This window comes from Chiloscyllium plagiosum, unplaced genomic scaffold (assembly GCF_037043375.1).
Source record: "Chiloscyllium plagiosum isolate Xiang-an unplaced genomic scaffold, Cpla_swu_hap1 HiC_scaffold_29, whole genome shotgun sequence".
NCBI classification, from domain to species: Eukaryota; Metazoa; Chordata; class Chondrichthyes; order Orectolobiformes; family Hemiscylliidae; genus Chiloscyllium; species Chiloscyllium plagiosum.
In genome coordinates, this window is record NW_028270167.1 from 96,423,774 (window position 1) to 96,447,159 (window position 23,386).

The 23,386-nt window shown below is 42.8% G+C and overlaps 1 protein-coding gene across 1 annotated transcript in view; it reads right to left on the reverse strand.

Annotated features, from left to right (window-relative positions):
* Nucleotides 1–23,386, reverse strand: part of LOC122547021 (uncharacterized) — a 60,062-nt gene that overhangs the window by 21,363 nt on the left and 15,313 nt on the right. The window contains exons 3-8 of the mRNA XM_087976595.1: nt 18,780–18,924; nt 16,553–16,629; nt 16,306–16,467; nt 7,357–7,501; nt 3,596–3,672; nt 3,346–3,507 (exon numbers count right to left, since the gene is read on the reverse strand). Coding sequence (XP_087832721.1) covers nt 3,346–3,507; nt 3,596–3,672; nt 7,357–7,501; nt 16,306–16,467; nt 16,553–16,629; nt 18,780–18,924 — 768 coding nt within the window. The remainder of the gene's footprint in view (nt 1–3,345; nt 3,508–3,595; nt 3,673–7,356; nt 7,502–16,305; nt 16,468–16,552; nt 16,630–18,779; nt 18,925–23,386) is intronic.

The window sequence follows — 23,386 nt, forward strand, 5'->3', positions numbered from 1 at the left end:
AGGTAGAATTGACTGGTAGATGAGCCCAGCATGAAAGGCAGTGAAACAGCAATGGCGAGAGATTCTGGGAGTAATTCATGAGACACAGCAGAGATTCAAACTGAGGAAAACGAACAATGGTATAGGTAGGTTGAGGCAACCACAGTGACAAGGGAAGCGATCCCATAAACAATGGATCAGAAGTACCACATGCAGTGAATGGTGTTTTTACGTAACAACTCATTGCAGGAGGAGCCACAAATACCCCCATCCTAAATGATGGAAAAGCACAACACAGTTGAAAACACTAGTATGAAACGTTTGAGGCGTGGTGGCTCAGTCATTAGCACTGCTGCTTCACAGCGCCAGGAACCTGGGTTCGATTCCTGCCTCAGGCAACTGTCTGTGTCGAGTTTGCACATTCTCTCAGGAAACTATGAGTTGCTGCCCACAATCCAAACATATACAGGTCAGGTGAATTGGCCATGTTGGATTGTCCATCGTGTTAGGTGTATTAATCAGGGGTAAATGTAGGGTTGTGGTGGGATACTCTTCGGAGAGTTGGTGTGGATTTGTTGGGCAGAAGGGCCTGTTTCCATACTGTAGGGAATCTCATATCAGCATTCCCAAGTGAATTAGCCATCTTGGCCTCCTCCAATTATTCCCAGCATCACAGACAGAAGTTTTCAGGCTTCGCATTTACTCAGCGCAGTGAAAAGACACTGTTGAAGACATTGGATATTGCAAAGCTACTGAGCTCTGAGACTATTCTGGCAATAGTAAGTAAGCAGCACCTGCTCAGCAATAACCCGCTCAGTGACGCCCAGTTAACTTCCACCACAAAGACTCAGCTCCTGCACTCATTACAGCTTTGGTTCAAGAGGAAAATTCCAGAGATGAGGCGCAAGTGTCAAACCTTGACACTGAAGCTGCATTCGAATGAGTGAGGCATCAGAAGCATGAGCAAAAATGGGATTTATGGGTGTCAAGGTCAAATATTCTACTGCTTCGAATCAAACCTGTCATATAGAATTTGATTCTGTGGTTTGGGGTCAAACATCTTAGCTTCGTGGCGTCACTGCAGGACTTACTGGCGATAGCATTTTCGGTAAAACTATCCTCAACATGTTCATCAATTACGTTCCCACCGTTTTAATGTCAGAAATGGGATGTTCACAGATGACTGCATAATGGTCAGCTCTGTTTGCGACCCCTCAGACATTGAAACAGCCCATATTCAAATGCAAGAAGATCTAAATAATATCCCTGTTTTGACTGACATGTGGTAAGTAACACTCACACAAGTGACAAGAGATGACCAAGGAATCAGGGTGAAACGGTGGTTCAGTGTTTCGCACTGCTACCTCACAGTGCCTGGGACTTGGATTCAATTCCAGCCTCATGAAATTGTTTGCGTGGTGATTGCGCATTGTCCCCTGTCTGCGTGGTTTCCTCCCGCAGTCCAAAACTGTGAAGGTTAGATAGAGTAGCCATGGGAAATTTAGGACTAGAGGCATTGGGTTGGGGTGTGTGTGTGTGTGTGGTTTGTGTAGGATACCTTCGGAGAGGCGGTGTGGACTCAATGGGCTTCCACACCGGAGGGATTCAATGATAGTCATCAAAACGTAACACTGTCATCATTTTCCTTGTGATTCAATTCCGTTACCATGACTGAATTTAACGTTATTAGCATCCTTGGGGTGACTCAAATAGATTTGTCACTAAAAGGTGGCAACAGTAAATCCAGGCTAGGAATTCTGCGGCAGGAACTCACGTTCTGACTCCTCCAAGGCGGTACTCAGGATGGAAGCAGCATCAACAACGCTCAAGTATTCCTCTTGATTTGCATTACATCCACAAATATCTGTCTCTCCACCACCAACATTCAGGAGCATGGTTTGCACTACTTACAAAATGCACTGCAGAATTCACTAAAGATCTTCAGACAGCACCTTTCAAACCCACGGCTGCTTCCATCTACACGACCATGGGAAGCAAACACATGGGGACAAGACAACGTGCAAGAATATGTCCCAGACAATCACCATCATGACTTCGAAATGTATCGCTGTGCCTTTACTGTCAAAATGCTGGAAGTCCCTCTCTATGGACATTGTGGATCATCCACCTACATACACACTGGAACTAATCAAGAAGCTGTTGCATCTCCACTTTCTCAAGGGCAATTAAACACGGCCAGTAAATGCTGGCTCAGTCAGCCACCCAGTTTCCCACGAATAACTGATATAAATATAATGCCGAGGCACAGTGCCTTTCCCGGATTTAATACCAGATACGAATCTATGTCCTTTGTGATTTTCCTGAAGAAACATTGACAGCAGTGATTGCTGCTGCTCGCTATAACTGAAAGAAAAACACTTCACCATCAGATTTTTTGCCTCTGCAGTAATTGTACTAAACGAGTGGGGACAAATTCATTTAAATCCCTGCTTGTGAGGCGGTCATTTTATTTTCAGATCCTACATTCTCTGTGGCATTTGTGAAATGTTCTCAAATGAATGTGGGAATGAGACTATGATTCGGAGATTAGGATTCGATGTGTCCTTTGAGTAAATGGCAGTACTGTGTTAAGACCAAGAAATGAGAGACTGAAACTTTGACAGTGTACTGTAGCTGGGAAAGTGCATTTAACACCACATAAAGAAACAGCTCAGCCCAACACGTCCAACTTGCATTTATAAAATGGATGCAGTGAGGATGGGAGTAGAACATGGTGACTCAAGTGAGTGCAATGTAGTGACAGTGAAAAATGTAATATAATATCTTGGGACAGTGGGATGCAGTGATTAATGGACTGGGATGTGTTTTCTGACATGAGAGAGACATCAGAACAGATTGCAGAGTGATGTAGTTACTACAGTGAGCATGATACTGTTGTTGAGGGAAGTTAGAAATGTTCACCAGGGGAGTGTGAGGCATTGAGTAAGATGTGGTAGAATGTAGGAACTAAAGCGAATTGAATTTCATGGCTTAAGGGAGAGGAGTGCTTCGACTGAAAGAAGTTGGATTTTATGCCTTGGAAACCAGCATCCTGTTTCTTTGGATTGTTTCCTTTCATAATTAAGACAAGGAGGAGCTTTCACATTGCCAATCATTCCGTGCTGCAGTGGCTGATTGTAACATTTTATTTACGTCTTGTCTGAGAGCAGTGACTTCCCAACTACATTATGTTCTCTTCCTCTTTTCAATTAACTCGGATCATTTTCGTATATTTTATTTCAAAAGTTTCAACGACTCAGTGATTGGAAGTTCAAACTATTTCCAAAGTCATTGGAATGATATTTTCTTGGTGGAGTGAGACACCCCAAAGTTGCCCTTGTGAGTAACGTAAAAAGAGAACTGTACCTGTGCAGTAGGCAGCACAATAATGCAACGGCTTCAATTGATAAACAAAGTAACTGCTGCAGCTTTTGATCTTTATCTCATGGACCCAGTGACATTGATTTCTTTCCCAGTTTATACAAACTCTCCTGGTCACTTCCCCATCGGCCATGGTTGGATGAGAACCTGTAATAAGGTTTATCAGTATTGAAGAACGTAATCAATGTGAACAGTGCTGGGCAGTGAACATCTGTCTAATAAATTATGAAATTACCCTGTAACCACGCTGTTCCACGTGTCGAGCAGTGATATGGTTGGACAACCACCTCTGGCATCTTCCATCCACCGGAGCTGAAACAGCAATCACAGAGAAAGCGAATGAATGGCAATCTGCCATAACAGCATACCCAATTAAAATTCCTTGATGTCTCCATACTTCCCATCCCAAAGCAGGTTAACCTTCCTCAGAGTCTCATCATAGTCATGGACCCATAGAGGTTGAGAGCATATGTAAAAAAAAGTCCTTTATCTCATTGTGTTACACCAGTCAAAAACAGTTTGAAAACCAAATTTTCAACGGCTTTTCCATCAACCTTCTTTGCTTTAGCATCGTAAGTACCCATCTAAATATCTTTTTCATAACGTGAGAGGTTTCACTTAGTCATCCTCATGGACAGTGAGCGCCAGATTGCCATTACCTCGAGGCAAAATCATTTTTCCTCATATGCTGTCTAAACCCATTACCCTAATTTTATGCCTCCTGGCCATTCATGTCTCCATCAAGGGGGAAGAAGAAAGGATATTCTTTTGGAGCCTATCTCTGAAAATCATAACTTCTTTATGCATTTTAATCATGTCGCCTTTCAATCACCTCTGCTACAAGGAAAACAGACACAGTTGTTTACATCGGTTTTCGGAAATTAAAATATATAGCCCTGTCAACGGCATTTTAAATCTTTCCAACTCAAGCTATATTTTCTTGGAAATTTCTTCCAAACCATCTCCTGTACTATCACAATCTTTCGATATTGCATATTCCAGAATTCCGCACAGTACTCGGTGTGAGGTGTGTAAAAAATGTCGCCCAACTATTGCCCCGCCTGTATTAGCCTTTGAAATGTCCGTTCCAGGAAGGAGTGGTGAAAAGCATTTTGGATTTATTTGAATTTGCATTTAATATACTCGTGACTGACAACAAATTCAAAAGATACAGAGTCTGGATGGGAAAGATTACAATCAGACATAGAGTCGGAGTGGCATAGTGATGTACAAGACAGAAACAGATACTTTGGTCCAACTCATCCATGCCGACCAGACATACTAAACTAATCTAATCCTATTTGCCAACATTTGGCCCATATTCTGACAAATCCTTTTCATTTGTATAACCGTCCTGATGGTTTTGAAATGTTGTAATTGTACCAGAATCGATTACTTCCTCTGGCAGTTCATTCCAAACAAATACCACCCTCTGCGCGAAGAAGTTGCCCATTAGGTCTGTTTTCAATCTCTTCACTCTTCACCTTAAACCTATGCCGTCTAGGTTTGGACTCCTCGCCCCAGAAATAAAAAAGACCTTGACAATTGAAGCTCTGCATGCCCCTCGTACCGTTATAAATTCTATCAGTTTACCCCTCAGCCACTGATGCTTATGGCAACCAACATCGGGAGGAGCATCGAGACCTCAGTCGATCTATCTCTACTTCAAATTTAATCTGTCTGCTAATCTGCCAAATTTCCAAATTCGAATGTAAGTCTGAATTCTTGTACACTGCATGTCTTTTGACACGGATGCTGTTAGATATCCTCGGCCCTCTTACGTTCTTGTAAACAATTTCCGAACTGCAATTTCTCGCTGATGAATGGAAAGTCTGAAAAAAACATAGTGCAGGAAATAGGGCGTGTGGCCATAAGGGATGATAAGATGTAATCACTCCCAAGGATCGTTCCTCGTCATTCAATATGATCATGATTTGTTTGACATTCGTCATGTCCACTTTTCCTGCCTTTTCTTGAAACTCAAGATTCTCATACTCATTAAATATCTATCCATCTCAACGTTAAAAAGATACAAGACACTTCCCCCAAAGATCACTTTAACAAGCTATTCACACACATCTGAGAAAATAATTCTGTCCTGTTTTAAGTGTCAAATGGATGCCCCTTTAATCTTTTTGTATTTGTTGTGACATTAGATTCGCCCATGATGGGCAATATCCTCAAAGCATTTATCCTGTCAAGCTGAATAAGAACTACATGCATTTCAATGAGATTACCTCTCAATCTTCCGAACTATGGCGAGTCCTGTCCCAATTCGTTTAACATTTGCTCATTAGAAAATCCCTCCTCATATCAGATAATCTTGTTAAACGACTCTACACTGCCTCGAATGAAAGGATACATCTCCAGAAAAAATGGAATCAAAACTGCTCACAGTACTACTGATGTTCTCTGACCAGCAACTTGTACAATTGCAATAAGTCTTTCCTTCATTTATACGGTAAATCCTTGATATAATGACATACTTTCTGACCAGACTTTCTGATTACCTGCTGTCTCTGTTTGCTTATTTTCTTTGTCTCGTTCATAAGAAAACGCAAGGCCGATTGTGTTGCAGTTTACTGCACCTATCCCTCCCCCATTTACATTATTATATGATCTAACTTCCAAAGTGCTCAACTTCTCATTACACTCAATTTATGCATTATTGCCCACTTCTTTAACCTGACAGATTAGATAGATTACTTGCAATGTGGAAACAGGCCCTTCAGCCCAACAAGTCCCTCCGAAGAGTAACCCACCTAGACCCATTCCCCTACATTTACCCTTGTACCTAACACTATGGACAATTTAGCACGGCCAATTCACCTAACCTGCACATATTTGGACGGTGGGAGGAAACCAGAGCAACCGGAGGAAACCCACGCAGACACAAGTACAACGTGCAAACTCCACACAGACAGTCGCTCGGAGGTGGGAATTGAACCCAGGTTTCTGGCGCTTTGAGGCAGCAGTGCTAACCACTGTGCCATCGTGCCACCCATTAACCTATCAATATCATTTTGTAAACTCGTTGCATCCCCTTCACAACCTGTGAGGCTCAATATGCTAATCTCCTCCTATTTAAAATGCCTCCTTCTATCTAGATTTATCACCAATGGCCTTACTATGTCGCTATTTTGTTCGACATCCAGAAACAGTTATCGTTTCTCCTGTGTCTCTCTGAGCCCTCTTGATCGGAGCCTATTTACATTGTTACACATCCGAACAAATCCATCAATACCTGTCATGAGATAGCCTTGACATATCCTTTACCTTATTCAAAGTTAAGTGTAAAGTGTGGCCTTCCAGATGTGATTATATTGGTCAAATTGTGATGGTTTGAGCAAAATATATATTTTATTCCCCACACCAGCGTTAAAATACAAAAACTTGGCATGACTTTAATTCTATCTAAATACTTGAGAAAATAATTATATATTAACGATGACTCATCAACTGTTCAAACGTAGTACCATTTCAGAAACACATCCTTGAAAAAAAAGCAAAGTCAGGAAGCGGACTTCCCGTGTTTGTGATTTTTTTCCAGTACAGGACAAAGCACAAATATAGCAGCAGAATTAGACCTCATTCTTTTTTTCTGCAGCAGAGAGAGGGTTGTGTCTTCAGTTCCAATTCCGGAAAGCCCAACTCCAACAACTGACAGCAAAAACTAAAACACTATTATTGTGTGAGCCGGACTCTCACGCTCATGCTTCTTTTGTCCACTTTTATGAAAGAACCAAAACTATTGAGTCTTCTTTACATGGAATAGATTGTCGTGGTAACGCTAACAACACTTGTTTCCTCGAGAAACAAGATGGAACAAATCCTTCTTCGAGGCCATCCTGTCACAATGTTTAATCAGTTATTTTTCCACCTGATGGTTCCGACTTCACCCAGTTCCCATCCATGCAGACAAACAAAGGTAGTCTCATGATGAAAAGCACATTATCCATCTTTAATAGATTATTGCCAGGTAGAAATCTGTATTACCTTTTGAATCGATACCATCCGTGTTTAAGGTGCACATCACATTCTGCTTTACCAGTACATTCATAATTACGGCAATTCAAACTTCTCCAGGGCTGTACCAACACGTTGTGAAACACACACGGGTCAGTGTCTCCAGATTCTGCAACTGTGTGACAAAAACATTCAATAGTGATATTCAGCACTGTTACAAAACAAGAGAGACGTTTTATTCTCTGAATCACAGAATCATAAAATAGTTCAGCATCAAAGAGGCCCCTCAGTCTGTGAAATTGCATAGCAAAGAAGAAAACACTGATCCCATTTCCCATGAATAGGCCAAAGCATTGAGTTCAATGACGCCACAAATGTTCATCGAATGAACTTATGAAAGTCGTGAGTTTACCCATTTGCAATACTTTCCCAGACAGTCCATTTCAGACACCATCTACACGAGACGATGGGTGAAGTTCCCATGAAACCTCCTGCACTTCAGCATTAAAAAGTGTGTCCCCTTGCTTTTGAGCCGTCAAACCAAGAGTACAACTGATTTACATTCCACACTGGAATTGCCCTCATAACTGTGTACAGTTGCATCAGATGATGTGGAGGTGCCGCTGGAGGACAGGGGTGGACAAAGTTAAAAATCACACAGTACCAGAATCATAGTCCAAAAGGTTTACTTCAAAGCACCAGCTTTCAAAGCGCTGCTTCTTTGTCAGGAAACTAGTGGGGCAGGATCATAAGACACAGAATTTACAGCAAAAGGTCGCAGTGTCATGCAATTAAAACGATATATTGAGCAAACCTAGATTGCAGTTCAAATTTTCATCTTTGTTTGGTCCGGTTGGTTAATATGTAAGTCCCAGAACTTCTATTTCGTCATATTCTCGAGATAATCTAATGTTTCATCGAAAGAAAATGTGACATCTCAGCTCAGAGAATATATTAAAGGTCTGAGGTTAGAGTATGTCTCTGTCACACTCTTGAGTCAGATGTTCTATTTCCAAAGTAGGAATTTATAAACTGTTACATGGATTGACTGCCTGCAAGCTGTGAGTGTGTTGCTGGAAAAGTACAGCAAGTCAGACAGCATCCAAGGAGCAGGAGAATCGCCATTTCGAGCATAAGCCCGTCATCGTGAATGAGACTTATGGGCTGGAAGTGCTGAGAGGTAAATAGCAGGGAAGTGGGGCTGGGAGGAAGGTAGATGAGAAAGGTTCAGGTGGATGAAGTTGTGAGTGAAAGTGATAGTTGGAGAGGAGGGTAAAGCATACAGGTGGGAAGGAAGATGGACAGGTCAAGGTGGCGGTGCTGTGTTGGAAGCTTGGGACTGGGATAAGGTGGGGGGAGGGGAAACGAAGAAACTGATGATGTCCACATTGATCCAGTGTGGTTGCTGTGTCTCAAGGTGGAAGATGAGACGTCGAGTAGTGAGTGTTTGGTGATGGAGGAGGTCCAGCACTTACGTGTGGAGTGGGAGGGGGTGTTAAAATGTTCAGCGACGTGTAGGTGAGGTTGGTTGGTGCGGGTGACCTAGAGATGTTCCCTGAAATGATCCACAAATTAGCCTCCTGTGTCCTCAGTGGAAAGTCAACAACATTGTCTGTTAGGGATACAGTAGATGACGTGTGTGGAAGTACACATAAATTTCTGACAGATGTGTACGGATCCTTTAAGGCTTTGGATGGAAGTGCGGGGGGGGGGGGTGGGGAGGTGACCTTGCGAAGTGCAAACCCTGCAGTCACTTGCGGAATGTTTCAGAGAACATCTCTGTGACGCCCACACTAAGCAACCCCACTGCCCCGTGGCTGAATAGTTTAACTTCCCCTCCCACTCCGCCAAGATCTGCAGGTCCTCGGACTTCTCCATCACCAAACCCGAACCGTCCAACACCTGAAAGAAGAACGTCTCTTCTTCCACTTTGTGACACTGCAGCTGCACGGGATCAATGTAGATTTCACCAATTTCCTCATTTCCCCTCTCCTCACCTTAATCAAGTCCCAAACTTCCAACCCAGCACCGCCCTCTTGATCTGTCCATCTTCCTTCCTATCTGTCTGCCCCAGCTTCCTCCCCGACCTCTCACTCACACTCCCCACGTTCACCCACCTGTCACAATCCCAGCTTCCTCTCCCAAGGCCGACCCTCCCCCCTGTTAATCTCTCAGACTCCCACCCCAAACTACATTCGGTGAAGCCTTATGCCCGAAACATCGATTCTCCTGCTCCTCAGATGCTGCCTGACCTGCTGTGCATTTCCAGCACCTCACTCTCGACTCTGATCTCCAGCATCTGCAGTGCCCACTCTCTCTTGCCTGCTGGTCATTTGATTTTTCAGCAAAAATGCAATGTGTCGGCAAATAAATTGTGTTTTTGCTCAAAAAGCACACGACCTGCAGGCAGTCAATGCACACAGTCAATCCGTATAACATTTCATAAATCCTACTTTAAGGAGTTAATTACAGGAGAACTGTGCCTGCTAACAGGTAGTCCATGCCAAATGTAACAAGAAACAACGAGAATGCTTTTTATACGAAGGCACTTTGCAGATTTGCTGTCATTTCGATGAAAGGACTTTAAAATAAAAAGTCATCAGTTTGTCACTTCTGAGACCAAAATATGAAAATCTGAAAAGATCAAACAATAGGACAGCTCCGAAGAAGCAGCGAATCCTGGAAATGTCAGTTGGTTGAGGTCCTGTCCTAACATTAATCAGTTAATAGCGAAGTTGGGTGGCAGGCTTGTGCTTACTTACTTGAGAGGTCTAATATTTGGTACTACGTGGAATAAATTCTGAACTGTTGTTTCAGTATTTGATTGCCCGCTAGATTTCGGAATAAGTAGCCGAATTAAAGGTATTTTCTTGTGAATTGCCCACAATAAGCTCATCAGGTCAGGCAGCAACTAGGGAACAGGAGAATCGACATTTCGGGCATTAGCCCTTCTTCAGGAATGGCTGAAGAAGGGCTAATGCCCGAAACGTCGATTCTCCTGTTCCCTAGATGCTGCCTGACCTGCTGCGCTTTTCCAGCAACACATTTCCATCTCTGATCTCCAGCATCTGCAGACCTCACTTTCTCCACAATAAGCTCAAGGCTTATCTGAGGAATAAATCCATCGACCAGCCATTTGCACAAATTCCTTCATCCTTTACATCATTCAGACACGGAAGAAAAGCTGTCTCCGATTTAAAAACAAAACATTGATCCAGCAGAAACTGCTGTTTATGGAAAAGATTTCAAAAAATTGACCAGCCTTTCTGCCTGGAAGTGCTTTCTAACTTTTCGTCAGAACTGTTTTGTCCCAATTCTGAGACTATGCTCCCTATTTCTAGAATCTCCAGTGGAAATAAATGATATTTTTTTATTTTCTTTCTTCTGTTAATATTTGAAGACTCTGATCAGAGAAATAGGCCTAATTTGTCCATTCACTCCAGAAGTCTATGTGTCATTCCTATAACCTATAACCGACATCATTATCCCTCCAAGGACAGTATACCTTTACAAAGATGTGAATCCTAGATCTACTCACATTACTGTCAGTGTGTGATTCTTTACTCAGAAAGTAGTTGGAGCCTGGAAAATTGAGCAGATTCGCCAACTTTAAGGGATCGTTGGATAGATATGCGCAAGAGATAACCTAGTGTAGGTTATATGGGCTTCAGACTGGTTTCACAGGTCCGCGACACATCAAGGGCTGAAGGGCCTGTAGTGCACTGTAATCTTCTATGTTCTAAGTTCTATATTCTATCTCTCCGAACAGTCCATACCTCCTCTATTTCTACTACATGCTTAAATCCAGCTTCCCTCCTTTTTTGGAATGAGTTTTCCTCCTGACCCGTATCTTATTTAGTGAGACATTAAAATGTTAGGGTCATAAAAAAATGAAGCACACCAATCAGCCAATTGGACACTTTGCTATCTCTGCCGTTCACTACAATCTCGGCTGATCAGATATTTCCACTTACTTGCTTTTTCCCATGATCCTTGTATTCTCTCATGATTAGGAATCTGTCATCTCAGCTTTAAATAAACACAAGCACCCTATAATCTGTTGGGCAAACATTTTCAAAGTTGCACAAGATTCGCGTACTCTGTTCTGTTGTCCTTCATTCTAAAATGAGTAACTTCACATTTTTACACCTTCGAATCCATTTGCAAACACTGCTCCCACTGTCAGAGCAAAAATCTTTCTGCGAAATTCCAGACTGGATTTGTTCTTGCTAATCTTATGATTATAAGATAGAACCATATAATCAGGGAGTAAAGCAGCCCAGAAGAGTCCTTCGGGCCATTAAGTTTGTATTGCCACAATACACCAATGACACCTATCCCACACTCGACTCATCGCCGTGAATGTTATGACATTTTAAGTGATCATGCAAGCACCATCATTCACCATCTTGGTGAAATGGTTCTTCCTCGAATCCAATCAAAGCCACTTTAAAATTATGACATCTCATTATTATTTCGACTGGTGGAGATGGAGGTAGGAGGGGGAAGGTTTCCCATGTATATCAGCGTAAATACTTACTCGAAACTCTTGACAATTTTCCTCAGAATCTTTTGGACCTCTATCAGGTCTTTTTTCAAATTTCTCTGCTTCAAAGAAATAGACAAACACATGCAGCTTTTATTCATTGCTAAGATGCTGCACCATAGGCAATAGGCAGGTGAATCTCCTTTGCACCCTATCGAACACAATCACATCGCATTTTAAGTGTGGTAACCAGAACGTCGTGCAATATTCCCGCTGTGACGAACCAAAGTCCTGCCCTTCTCCAATGTGCAACCCTTGCTCTTATAAACTATGCCAGGATTTAAAAAGGCAAGAATTATGCATACCTTCTTAACTATCCCAATGCGTTCTCTTTCCACTTTTAGCGACCTGCTTAGGAGCACCAGAAGTCCCTTTATTTCTCCGAGTTATCTCTTTTCTTGACATTAAGTATTCGTTTGGCATTGTCCTTCTTTTTCCAATTCGAATGTCCTTGCACTTTTCAGAGTTATCTCCAATATGCCACTGACGTGTTTACGTGACCAAATCCAACCATTACCCCCACCCCCCAACTACCACAACAACATCAGCTAGCACTGCTGCCTCAAAGCACCAGGGACTCGCGTTCAGTTTCAGCCTCGGAGACCTGTCTGGTGAAGTCTTCTCATTCTTCCCACAACTGCATGGGTTTCCTCTGGGTGCTCTGGTTTACTCCAACGGTCTAATGGTGTGCCTTTTAGGTGGATTGGCCTTGTTAAATTGCTCCAGAGTATTCAATAGTGTTGGGTTAGTAATGGGAAATGCCAGTTTACAGGAATAGAGTCTGGGTGTGATACTGTTTGGAGTGTCAGTGTGGACTCGAATGGCATGCTTCCAAACTGAAGGGATTCGATTATTTAAAAAAAAACATAATAGACAATCAAGGAGTCAGTACTGATCCATGCCGTATGTCATGGCACAACAGGATCCTGTCAAGCAACAGCTTTCAATAACTACACCTCAATGTTGAGCATCCTGCATTGAAATAAATGCAGGTTAATTTATCAGAGGGAACAAAGAGATTGATGAAGGCAGAAAGGTGCATGTGAACTATATGGACTGCATTTAGGCGTTTGAGAATTGCCCTCATCATCAACAGGTTAGCGAGGTTAGATCTCATGGAATGCAGGGAGAACTGGCCATTTGGATATGGAACTGGCTTGATAGTAGAACACGGAAGGTGTTGGTGGAGGATTGCTTTTCAAACTGGAGGCCTGTGACCAGTGATATGCTACAAGGAGGGGTAATGGGTCCACTGTTTTTGGTTACTTATATAAATGATTTCGATGTGAACATAGGAGGTATAGTTACTAAGTTTGCAGATGACACCAAAATTGGAGCTGATGTGGACAGTGAAGATGGCTACCTTAGAGTACAAATGAGGAGTGGCAGATGGAGTTTAATTTAGATAAATGTGAGGTGCTGCATTTCAGAAAGGCAAATCAGAGAAGGACGTATTCATCAACTGGTAAGGTCCTGGAGCATGTTGATGAAAAATGAGACGTTGGAGTGCAGGTTCATAGTTCCTTGAAAGTGGAGTTGCAGGGAGACAGGATATTGCAGACGGCATTTAGTATGCTGTCCTTTTTTGGACAGAGCATTGCATACAGGAGTGGGGAGGTCATGATGCAGCTGCACAGGACGTAAGTTCGGGCACTTTTGGAATATTTTATGCAACTCTGATCTACCTCCTAGCAGAAGGATATTGGGAAACTTTAAAGGATTCAGATAAGATTTGCAAGGATGTTGCCAGGGTTGGAGGATTTGAGCTACATTGAAAGGCTGAATAAGTTGAGGCTGTATTTCCTGGTGCATCCGACGCTGAGGAGTGACTATGCAGAGGTTTAAAATTGATGAGATGCATGGTTCGGGAAAATAAACAAGACATTTTCCCTGGAATGGCGGAGTCCGGAACTAAAGGACATATGTTTAGAGTATGAGGGAAAAACATTTACAAGGGATCTCAAGGATAACTTTTTCATGCAGAGGGTAGTGGGTGTATGCAATGAGCTGCCGGGGAAGTGGTGGAGGCTAATACAATTACAACTTTTAAAAGATATCTGGATGGAAAAATGAACAGGAAATGTTAAGCGGGATATGGACCAAGTGCTGGCAAATGAGATTAGATTAGGTTAGCCTATCTGGTCCGCATGGATGAGTTGGACCAAAGAGTCTGTTTCCATGCTGTAGAACTCTATGACTTTGTGACTACATTATTTCGGATATGATGTGATAGAATTTGAAAAGGAGAAAAGCTCAATAAAATATACAGTCGCTGTGAGTCACACCATTCAGTTACTTCATCTCACCTCTGGTACTCACCTTCTCTCGCTTTACTTTGTTATTGGAAGCCATTAACATTAGTCACAGTATCTCATGGCATCATACACCACATCTACCTCCCCTCAGTCACTATGTCACACTCACCTGAGTCATTATATCTCAAATCCCGCAATCATCGCATCTCACTCACTTCAGTTAATATGTCACACTCACCAAAGTCACTGCATTCTACTCACTTCAGTTACTGCATTAGTGACCGTGTCATCATTCATTACATCACACACATCTTAATAGCTACATACCCCTCTCTTCAGTTACAGAATCGCAGTCTCCTCAGTCACTACAACTAAATGCCATGTCGCATCCCATTCCCTACGTCACGTCAAGACACTCTTCTCAGTCAATGTATCTGTAATCCACTCTGACACAGCACCCACTCGGCTCGGTCACAGCATCTCCCTCTCCTTATTCAACGAAGATGGCATACCTCAGGTATGTCATTCCACTCCCGTCAGTCACTGCATCCTCACTGCCCTAATGCAATGCATTCTACATCCCTCAATTTCTGCACCAACGTGGTGGTCTTCTTGTGGTACGTGATAGTCCCTCGGCCTAAAAAAGGCCTCAGCCTTTCCTGGCCTCGAGGCAATTCCAGAGCGATCTCCCAGCCTCATGAAACTCATCGACCAGCCATTAGCCCAAATTCCTTCATCCTTTACTTCACGCATGCACGGAAGAAACATTGTCTCAAATTTAATAAGAAACACTGATCCATCATGTACTGCCACTTACGGAAAATATTTCAAAACATCTACCACCTGGTAAGTGACTGGAAGTGCTCCCTAACTTTTCTCCAGAACCGTCAATCCAAATTCTCAGAATGTGCTCCTTATTTCTAGAATTTCCAATGGGAATAGTTTATATCTTTTTTCTTCTGTTCATATCTTGAAGACTCCGATCAGAGAAATAGACCTAATTTGTCGATTCAGTCCAGAAATGTAATCATTGAAGTCTATATGTCATTCCATTAACCCTACATCATTATCCCTACATGGACAATATACCTTTTCAAAGACGTGAATCCCAGATCTACTCACATTACTGTCAGAGTGGTATAACTAGGGTTTTGTATAGCTGCAAGAATACATTGGCTCACTTATACTCTAGTCCTATAGATATAAAGGTAGTATTGCGTTAACTTTCTTAGTTATTTTCTGAACTCATTTGTGATATTTTAAAGGGCCAAGTAACTGATCCCCTGAGTCAGTCTGTACATCCACTATATTTATCTTTATATTGGTCAGAAAGTTACCTGATTGATCATTTCCGTTTCAAAATAGATAAACACACACTTTCTTGTATTGAAGTCAATCTGCCACAGTTATTCCCATTTATTTAGTCTTTTAAAATCCTTTGTAACCCTATGCAATCTTCCAAACTGTATATTATTCTGTGTAACTTAATGTCATGAGAAAACTCGGATGCGATCCTGTCGATGCAACATCCAAGTTAAGAAATAATGTGAATAATTAAGACCAATTGCAGGTGTTTGTAGAACACCACTAGTCACATGCTGGCAATCGGAGCACTGTCGATTGTCCCCATATTTTGTCGCTTTGTACTCACATTTTCCAGCTATGCTAGCAACTTGCTCTCAATTCTGTGGGATTATAATTTAGTTTAAAATCTAAAAATGGGGCTTTATTCAATCTCTTCTGGAAGCACCTATGAGTAACATGCATCAACATTCTGCAGCACGACTTTCCACTTGGCTCCAAGCCCCCATCCAATTCTGTGCATTCCATCATCTCCCTCCCATCTACTTCGACGGCTATTAATATGTGTTCAGATTCTTGCAGAATGTTTGAAGTCCAAAAGCTTATAGGTTAGGGAAGAGCAACATAAGTGCGATCCCTGCTTCAACTGCCGTCGTTCTGTGCTTCATTCCTGCACCTACCTACCAAGCAGCTGGAGATAAGGTGTCCCTTCAGACAGCAAACTGAAGAAGAACTAAAAATAATGCTCAGTTTGCTTTGCTGTAACTCCTTGCATTGTTTATTTACGAAGCACAATGTGTGTAAATTCTTTGGTGTGACTTTGATGTTAAAGGGACACTTCGTTTTCAATCATTCTATATCATAACAGAATTGGACCTGTGCAGTAAGCGTGTTTTTCCATTGTTTTCTTCAGAAAATACACAAAGTAATTGGAACAGTTTTGAATCGTTATCTGTTTGGTCCAATGGCAGAGCTTGCCATTCCAGTTGAAACATACTGTGCCATTCGTTTTTCCCTGGGACTCGGTGGGAAGAGTAGCTGCAATAACAAGTTCACAATTTGATTATCTGGCTTTTAGGGGCAACGAATGCAAATACATGTTCTGTGGAAAGAGTGAACGTACCATTTAACCATCCTGAAGCTTCTGTGGAGCAATGATGTGCTGGAACAGCAGTCGCTGGCATTTTCCATCCACCGGAACTGAACAAAAGAGAAAGAGCGAACTCATCACAATTGTTAATTGACTGTCCCATTCGAGAGGAATGCACACTGTGTTCCAACGGTTTCTCACAATGGCCACCTTCAACTTGCTCTTTTCTCTCAAGAGTTGACACTTTATCTTCTGTCTCCATTCCCTATCATGACATATATTTCTAATGCTTCGAATGCTGCATGATATTCATGCAGCAGTAATAAACTGACAGTTGCATTGTACATAAGCCTCCACGTCTTGCCATTCATGGCGATGACTAGCATGAGGGGACATGGTTATAAACCCAGGTGTGACAGATATAGGACAGATGTCAGAGCTAGTTTCTTTTCTCAGAGAATAGTCAGAGGTGGAACGCACTGGCGGCAACAGTAGTAGACTTGCCAAATTTAATGGCATTTAAATGGTCTTTAGATAGGCGTACAGACAAGAACGGAATAGGATAGGTTAGATGAGATTCAGATTGGTTTCAAAGGGCGGTGCAACATCGAGGGCCGAAGGGCCTGTCCTGCGCTGTAATGTTCTATGTTCTATATTCTATCTCTCCGATCAGTCCACACCTCTTTATTTCTACCTCATGCTTAAATCCAACTTTCCTCCTTTATTGGGAAATCAGGTGTGATTTTCCTGACCCATATTTTATGGAGTGAGTTATTAAAGTGACAGGACCACACAAACATGAAGAACAGCAATCAGCCATTTGGACGCTTTGCGAGCTCTGCCACTCACTACAATCCTGGCTAATTACACTTACTTGCCTTTTTCCATGATCTTTGAATTCCGTCATGATTAGAAATCTGTCATCTCAGTTTAAATAAACACCAGGACCCTATTATTCTTTGGGCAAAATTTTCCAAAGATTCACAACATTCTCGTACTCTGTTCTGATGTCCTTCCATCTATAATGACCAGCTTTAAACTTTTGCACCTTATTTGCTTCCATTGTCTGAGCAAACATGCTTCTGCTAAATTCCAGACTGGACGTGTTCTTGCCAGTCTTATGATGATTATTTATCCAGTTCATAGAACTGTAGGTTCAGGGAATAAAACAGGCCAGAAGAGTCATTCGGGCGATTGAGTCTTCACTGCCAGAAAACACGAATGACTCGACTCATTCAATCCCACACTCGGCCCACTGCCTTGTATGTTATGACATTTTAAGCATTGATGGAAGCACCATCATTCATCCGTTTGGTGAAATGGTTCTTTCTCGATTTCAATCAAAACCACTTAAAAATTATGCCACCTTGTTCTTATTTCTACTGGTTGGGACGGAGGTTGGAGGGGGAAGGTTCCCCTTGATTATCAGTGCAAAAACTTTCGAGAAACTCTTGACAATTTTCCTCATACCATTGTACACTTCCATCAAGTCTTCTTTCAAAGTTCTCTGCTTCAAAGAAATAGCCACACATATGCATTTTTTTTTTCATTGCTGAAATGCTGTATCATAGGCAACAACCTGGTGAACCTCCTTTGCACCCTATCCAATGCAATGCAACCACAGCATCACACAACACTGCCGCAGTGAATAAACAAAGTTCTGCACTCCTCCAACTTGTTCTCCTTGCTCTTATAATTTATGCCTGGACTGAAAAAGGCAAGAATTATGCATACCTCATTAACTATCTCATTGCACTCTCTTCCCACTTTCAGCGATATGCGCAGGATCATCACAAGTCCCTTTTCTTTCACCAAGCTCCCTATTTTCTTGGCATTGAGCATTCGTTTGACATGTTCCTTTTTCCAGTTTGAATCACCTTGCACTTACTAGAATTATCTCCCATCTGCCACTGATTTGTCTAAGTGACAAAATCCTCCCCCCACTCCCCCCGCACTGCCACCATATTCGAATACACAGCATTAGTGACACGGTAGCTCGGTGGTTAACACTGCTGCCTCAAATCGCCAGCGTTCCACGTTCAGTTCGGAGCCACGTTCGGAGGAGCGTCTGTATGAAATTTGCTTCTACTTCCCACATTGGCATTGGTTTCCTCTGGCTGCTCTACTTTACTCTCCCATGTGTTTCCACATCCTTGTCCAAATCTAAAGCACATGATATTACAACTTTTTACTCTGCTGTAACACACTCCTAATACTGTATTGATAGATTATGGAACGTAGATTCGGCTTTCCCTGTTACCTGTTAAACCTGTACCATCCTTTCTCGAGTTTATTGTCGCTCTTCAACTCATTGGAACATTGAGTATGAGTGCAGTCAATGCTCCTCCAAGCATCATTTAGGACTTTGTGATTTACACACGGGTCAGTCTGTGCTGTCGAGAGTCCTATATGATAGAAAGATGTTTTAACACGATTGTGCAAATTATCACCAATATCACAAAGTGAGCTGCACATACATTCACACAGCCATAACTGCAATCTCAAGTTACCATAGCGACCTGGAAAGAAGAAACATCACTGCGTCCTCTGGAAAACCAGTTCCCGAGTAAAGGAACAAAATTGAGGTATAGAGGTTATATCATAGAAAGCGATATTCCAATCCATTTGGAAAGTATAGGATTGAATGAACTGTTCTCAGAGAAGGGAGAACAAAGAACGAGAGGTCAAGGTGGAAAGATGGATGGTGAAAGAAGAAATTAAGAAACAATAACAAATTTAGTTTGACGCAATAGTTGTTTGAATTCAAAACAGCACTGCCGGAAAGTACTGAAACAGATTCATCCACATTTAAGAGATCCAACATCTCCTCTTCTGTAATATGGATATTTTTAAAAAATATCACCATGTTTTCGACACATTCTGTATCTTACATGTCCTTCTCCACAGAAAACAATGATGAAAAATACTCGTTTCTGATATCCCCCATCTCATGTGGCTCCACACATAGGTTGCCTTGCTGATCTTTGAGGGGCTCTCTTGTCTCCCTGGTTACCTTTTTGTCCTCAGAGTTGAAAAATGTGGTGCTGGAAAAACACAGCAGGCCAGGCAGCATCCGAGGAGCAGGAGAATCGACGTTTCGGGCATAAGCCCTACTTCAGGAAAAAGGCTGGTGTGCCAAGCGGGCTGAGATAAAAGATAGTGGGGGGGGGGGAGTTTGGGGGAGAGGCGCTGGGAATACGATAGGTGGAAGGCGGTGAGGGTGAGGGTGTTAGGCCAGAGAGGGGGTGGGGGCGGAGAAGTCGGGAAGAAGATTGCAGGTCAAGAGGGCGGTGCTGAATCCGGGGGTTGGGACTGACTTAAGGTGGGGGGGAGATGAGGAAGCTGGAGAAATCTACATTCATCCCGTGTGGTTGGAGGGTTCCTAGGTGGAAGATGAGGCGCTCTTCCTCCAGGCGTCGTGTGGTCAGGGTCTGACGATGGAGGAGGCCAAGGACCTGCATGTCATTGGCGGAGTGGGAGGGGGAGTTAAAGTGTTCAGCCACGGGGCGGTTGGGTTGGTTGGTCCGGGTGTCCCAGAGGTGTTCCCTGAAACATTGCACAAGTAGGCGGCCTGTCTCCCCAATGTTTCAGGGGAGCAATTATGGTCGTTGGCCCCAAAGTGCTGCCCCAATGACATCTCAGTCACCTGCCCTGCCTTATTTCCAAAGAGTAGGTCACGTTTTGCTGCTTATCTAATAGGTACATCGACATACTGAATCAGAAAATGTCCTTCTTCACACTTAACAAATTCGTCTCCATCCAAACCCGAGAGAAATTGAGGACCGCAGATGTTGGAAATTAGAGTCGAAAATGTGGCGCTGGAAAAGCCCAGCCAGTCAGGCAGCAAGTGAAGAGCAGGAAAATCGACGTTTCAGGCATAAGCCCTGATGAAGGACGTATGCCTGAAACATCGATTCTCCTGCTCCTCCAGTGCTGCCTGACTGGCTGGGCTTTTCCAGCACCACACTCTTCGACTCCATCTAAAACCTTAACACTATGGCATTCCCAGTCAAATTAAAGCCCTCTACCAATACCACCCTATTATTCTCACAGATAACTGAGATCTCCTCACAAATTTGCATCGCAATTTCACGTTGACTATAAGGCGGGATCTAGAATACAATCTCAGTAAGGTGTTCATCCTTGTTCTATTTCGCAGTACCAACAAAATAATTTCCCTGGATGCATTCATCGGAATTTCCTTCTAAAGTTCAGCCATTACGCTATCCCTCATCAAATACGCTGCTCATCCTCGTTTCTTCCCCCCTTTTTATGCTTCCTATAGCATTTGCATCCTGGAAAATTAAGGTGCCAGTCCTATCCATCTCTCAGCCATGTCTCTGTAGTTGCTATCATATCCCAGTCCCGTGTCCCTAACCATGTTCTGACTACATCTACCTTCAATATTAGGCCTCATTCATTGAATTACATGCAGTTTGATTTATCAGAAGTAACAAAGAGCATTGATGAAGGCCCAGCAGTGGATATGCTTTACATGGACTGCAGTAAGACATTTGAAATGTATCCTCATGGTCGACTGGTAAGCAAGGATAAATCTCATGGAATGCAGGGAGAACTAGCCATTTGGATACGGAACTGGCTTGAAGATAGAAGACAGAGGGTGTGAGTGGAAGGTGGAAGGTTGCTTTTCAAACTGGAGGCCTGTGAACAGTGGTGTGCCACAAGGAGGGGTGATCTTTCCACTGCTTTTGGTCACTGATATAAATGATTTGGATGTGAGCATAGGAGGAATGCTGAATACATTTGCAGATGACACCAAAATTGGAGCTGTCGTGGTTCACCTAGGAGGTTACCTCAGAGCACAACTGGATCTTAGTCAGATGGGCCAATGGGCTGAGGAGTGTTAGATGGAGTTTAATTTAGATAAATGTGAGATGCTGTATTTCGGAAAGGCGAATCAGAGCAGGACGTATACACTTAATGGTCACGTTCAAGGGAGTGTTGCTGACCGAAGAGACCGTGGAGTGCAGTTCATAGTTCCTTGAAAGTGGAGTCACAGGTAGATAGAATGGTGAACAAGGCATTTGGTATGCTTTCCTTTATTGGACAGAGCATTGAGTACTGCAGTTGGGAGGTCATGATGTGGCTGCACAGGACGTTAGGCCACTTTTGGAATATTTTATGCAATTCTGGCCTGCGTCCGAACAGAAGGAGATTTGAAAACTTTAAACGATTCAGAAAAGATTTGCAAGCATGTTGCCAGGGTTGGAGGATTTGAGCTAAAAGGAAAGGCTGAATAAGCTGAAGCTGTTCTCGCTGGTGCATCCGCAGCTGAGGGGTGACTGTGTAGAGGTTAAAAATTGATGTGATTCATGGTTAGAGTAAATCGACAAGATATTTTCCCTGGAATGGCGGAGTCTGGATATAGTTTTAGAGTGAGAGGCGAAAAAATCTACAAGGGATCTAAAGGGTAACATTTTCATGCAGAGAATGGTGGGTGAATGGATTCATTTGCCAGGGGAAGTGATGGAGGCTAATACAATTGTAAATTTTAAAAGGTATCTGGATGAGAATATTATTAGGAAACGTTAAGAGGGATATTGGACTAGTAATGGCAAATTAGACTCGATTAGGATATCTGGTCAGCATGGACCAATTGGATCAAAGAATCTGTTTCTATGCTATCCAAATCCATGATTAAGTTAGTTTGAAAATGATGTGATAGATATTTCAAAAGGAGCCACACCATTCAGCTAATTTACCTGACCTCTGGTACTTACCTTCTCTCACTTTGATGTGTTATTGGAAGATACTGCCATCAGTCACACGTCACGTCCTCACACACCCCATCTCACTCCCCTCAGTCACTGTATCACACTCACCTCAGTCACGGCATTCGGGACCGCGTCCTCATTCATTGCATCACACACATCTCAATAACCACATCCCCTCCCCTCAGTTATGGAATCTCAGTCATCTCTGTCACTACACACAAATGCTAAGCCGCATCATATTCCCCTTCGTCACTTAAGGCACTTTCCTCAGTCAATGCATTCATAATCCACTCCGACACAGCACCCAAACCGGCTCAGTCACACCATCTCCCTCTCCTTATTCAGGGAAGACAGCATACCTCAGGCACATCATTCCACTCCCCTCAGTCACTGCACCTTCCATTCTCTAACTCAGTACACTCCAAACCCCTCAATTTCTGCATCAGCGTGGTGGTCTTCTTGTGGTACGTGGTAGTCCCTCGGCCTGAAAAGGTCTCAGCGTGGTTTCTTGGCCTCGAAGCAATTCCAGAGCCATCTCCCAGCCACCTGAAACTCGAGATGAAGCCCAGTGTGGTCTGTAATCAGCGTCCAGTGCGTGCAGTAAGTGCAGTGTGCTGTATTCTGGGGTGGAATACTGTTGTTCAGAAACTTTAATTCTCCAAAACTAGCATTTGTATTTCTCCATTCCTTAGATTAGATTCGACTCCCTACAGTACAGAACCAGGGCCTTCAGCCCAACAAGTCCACACCGACCTTCTGACTTAATACAATCCATTCCCATCAGACACTTCATTCCACACCTTTTGGTCACTGCGTGATATTATTCTGTCTTGCAACATGGAATTATCCTCAGTCACTGTATCGCATTTATCCCAGTTGTTACCTTCAGTCAACACATCCCACTCCCCAAAGTCACTACATCTCAATTATTTCATTACTTCAATATATTCCCCTCAGTCACTATGTCACATTCTCACTCTTTGTGTCCTGTTTCCCCGTTCACGAAACTCCACTCAGAAAAGTCACAACATCATTTTCCCATTTTTAACAGAACCCGACTCATCACAATCTCTGCATTTCTCATGCCTCGATTACTATATCCAACTTCAGTTATTGACTGCATTCCACTCCC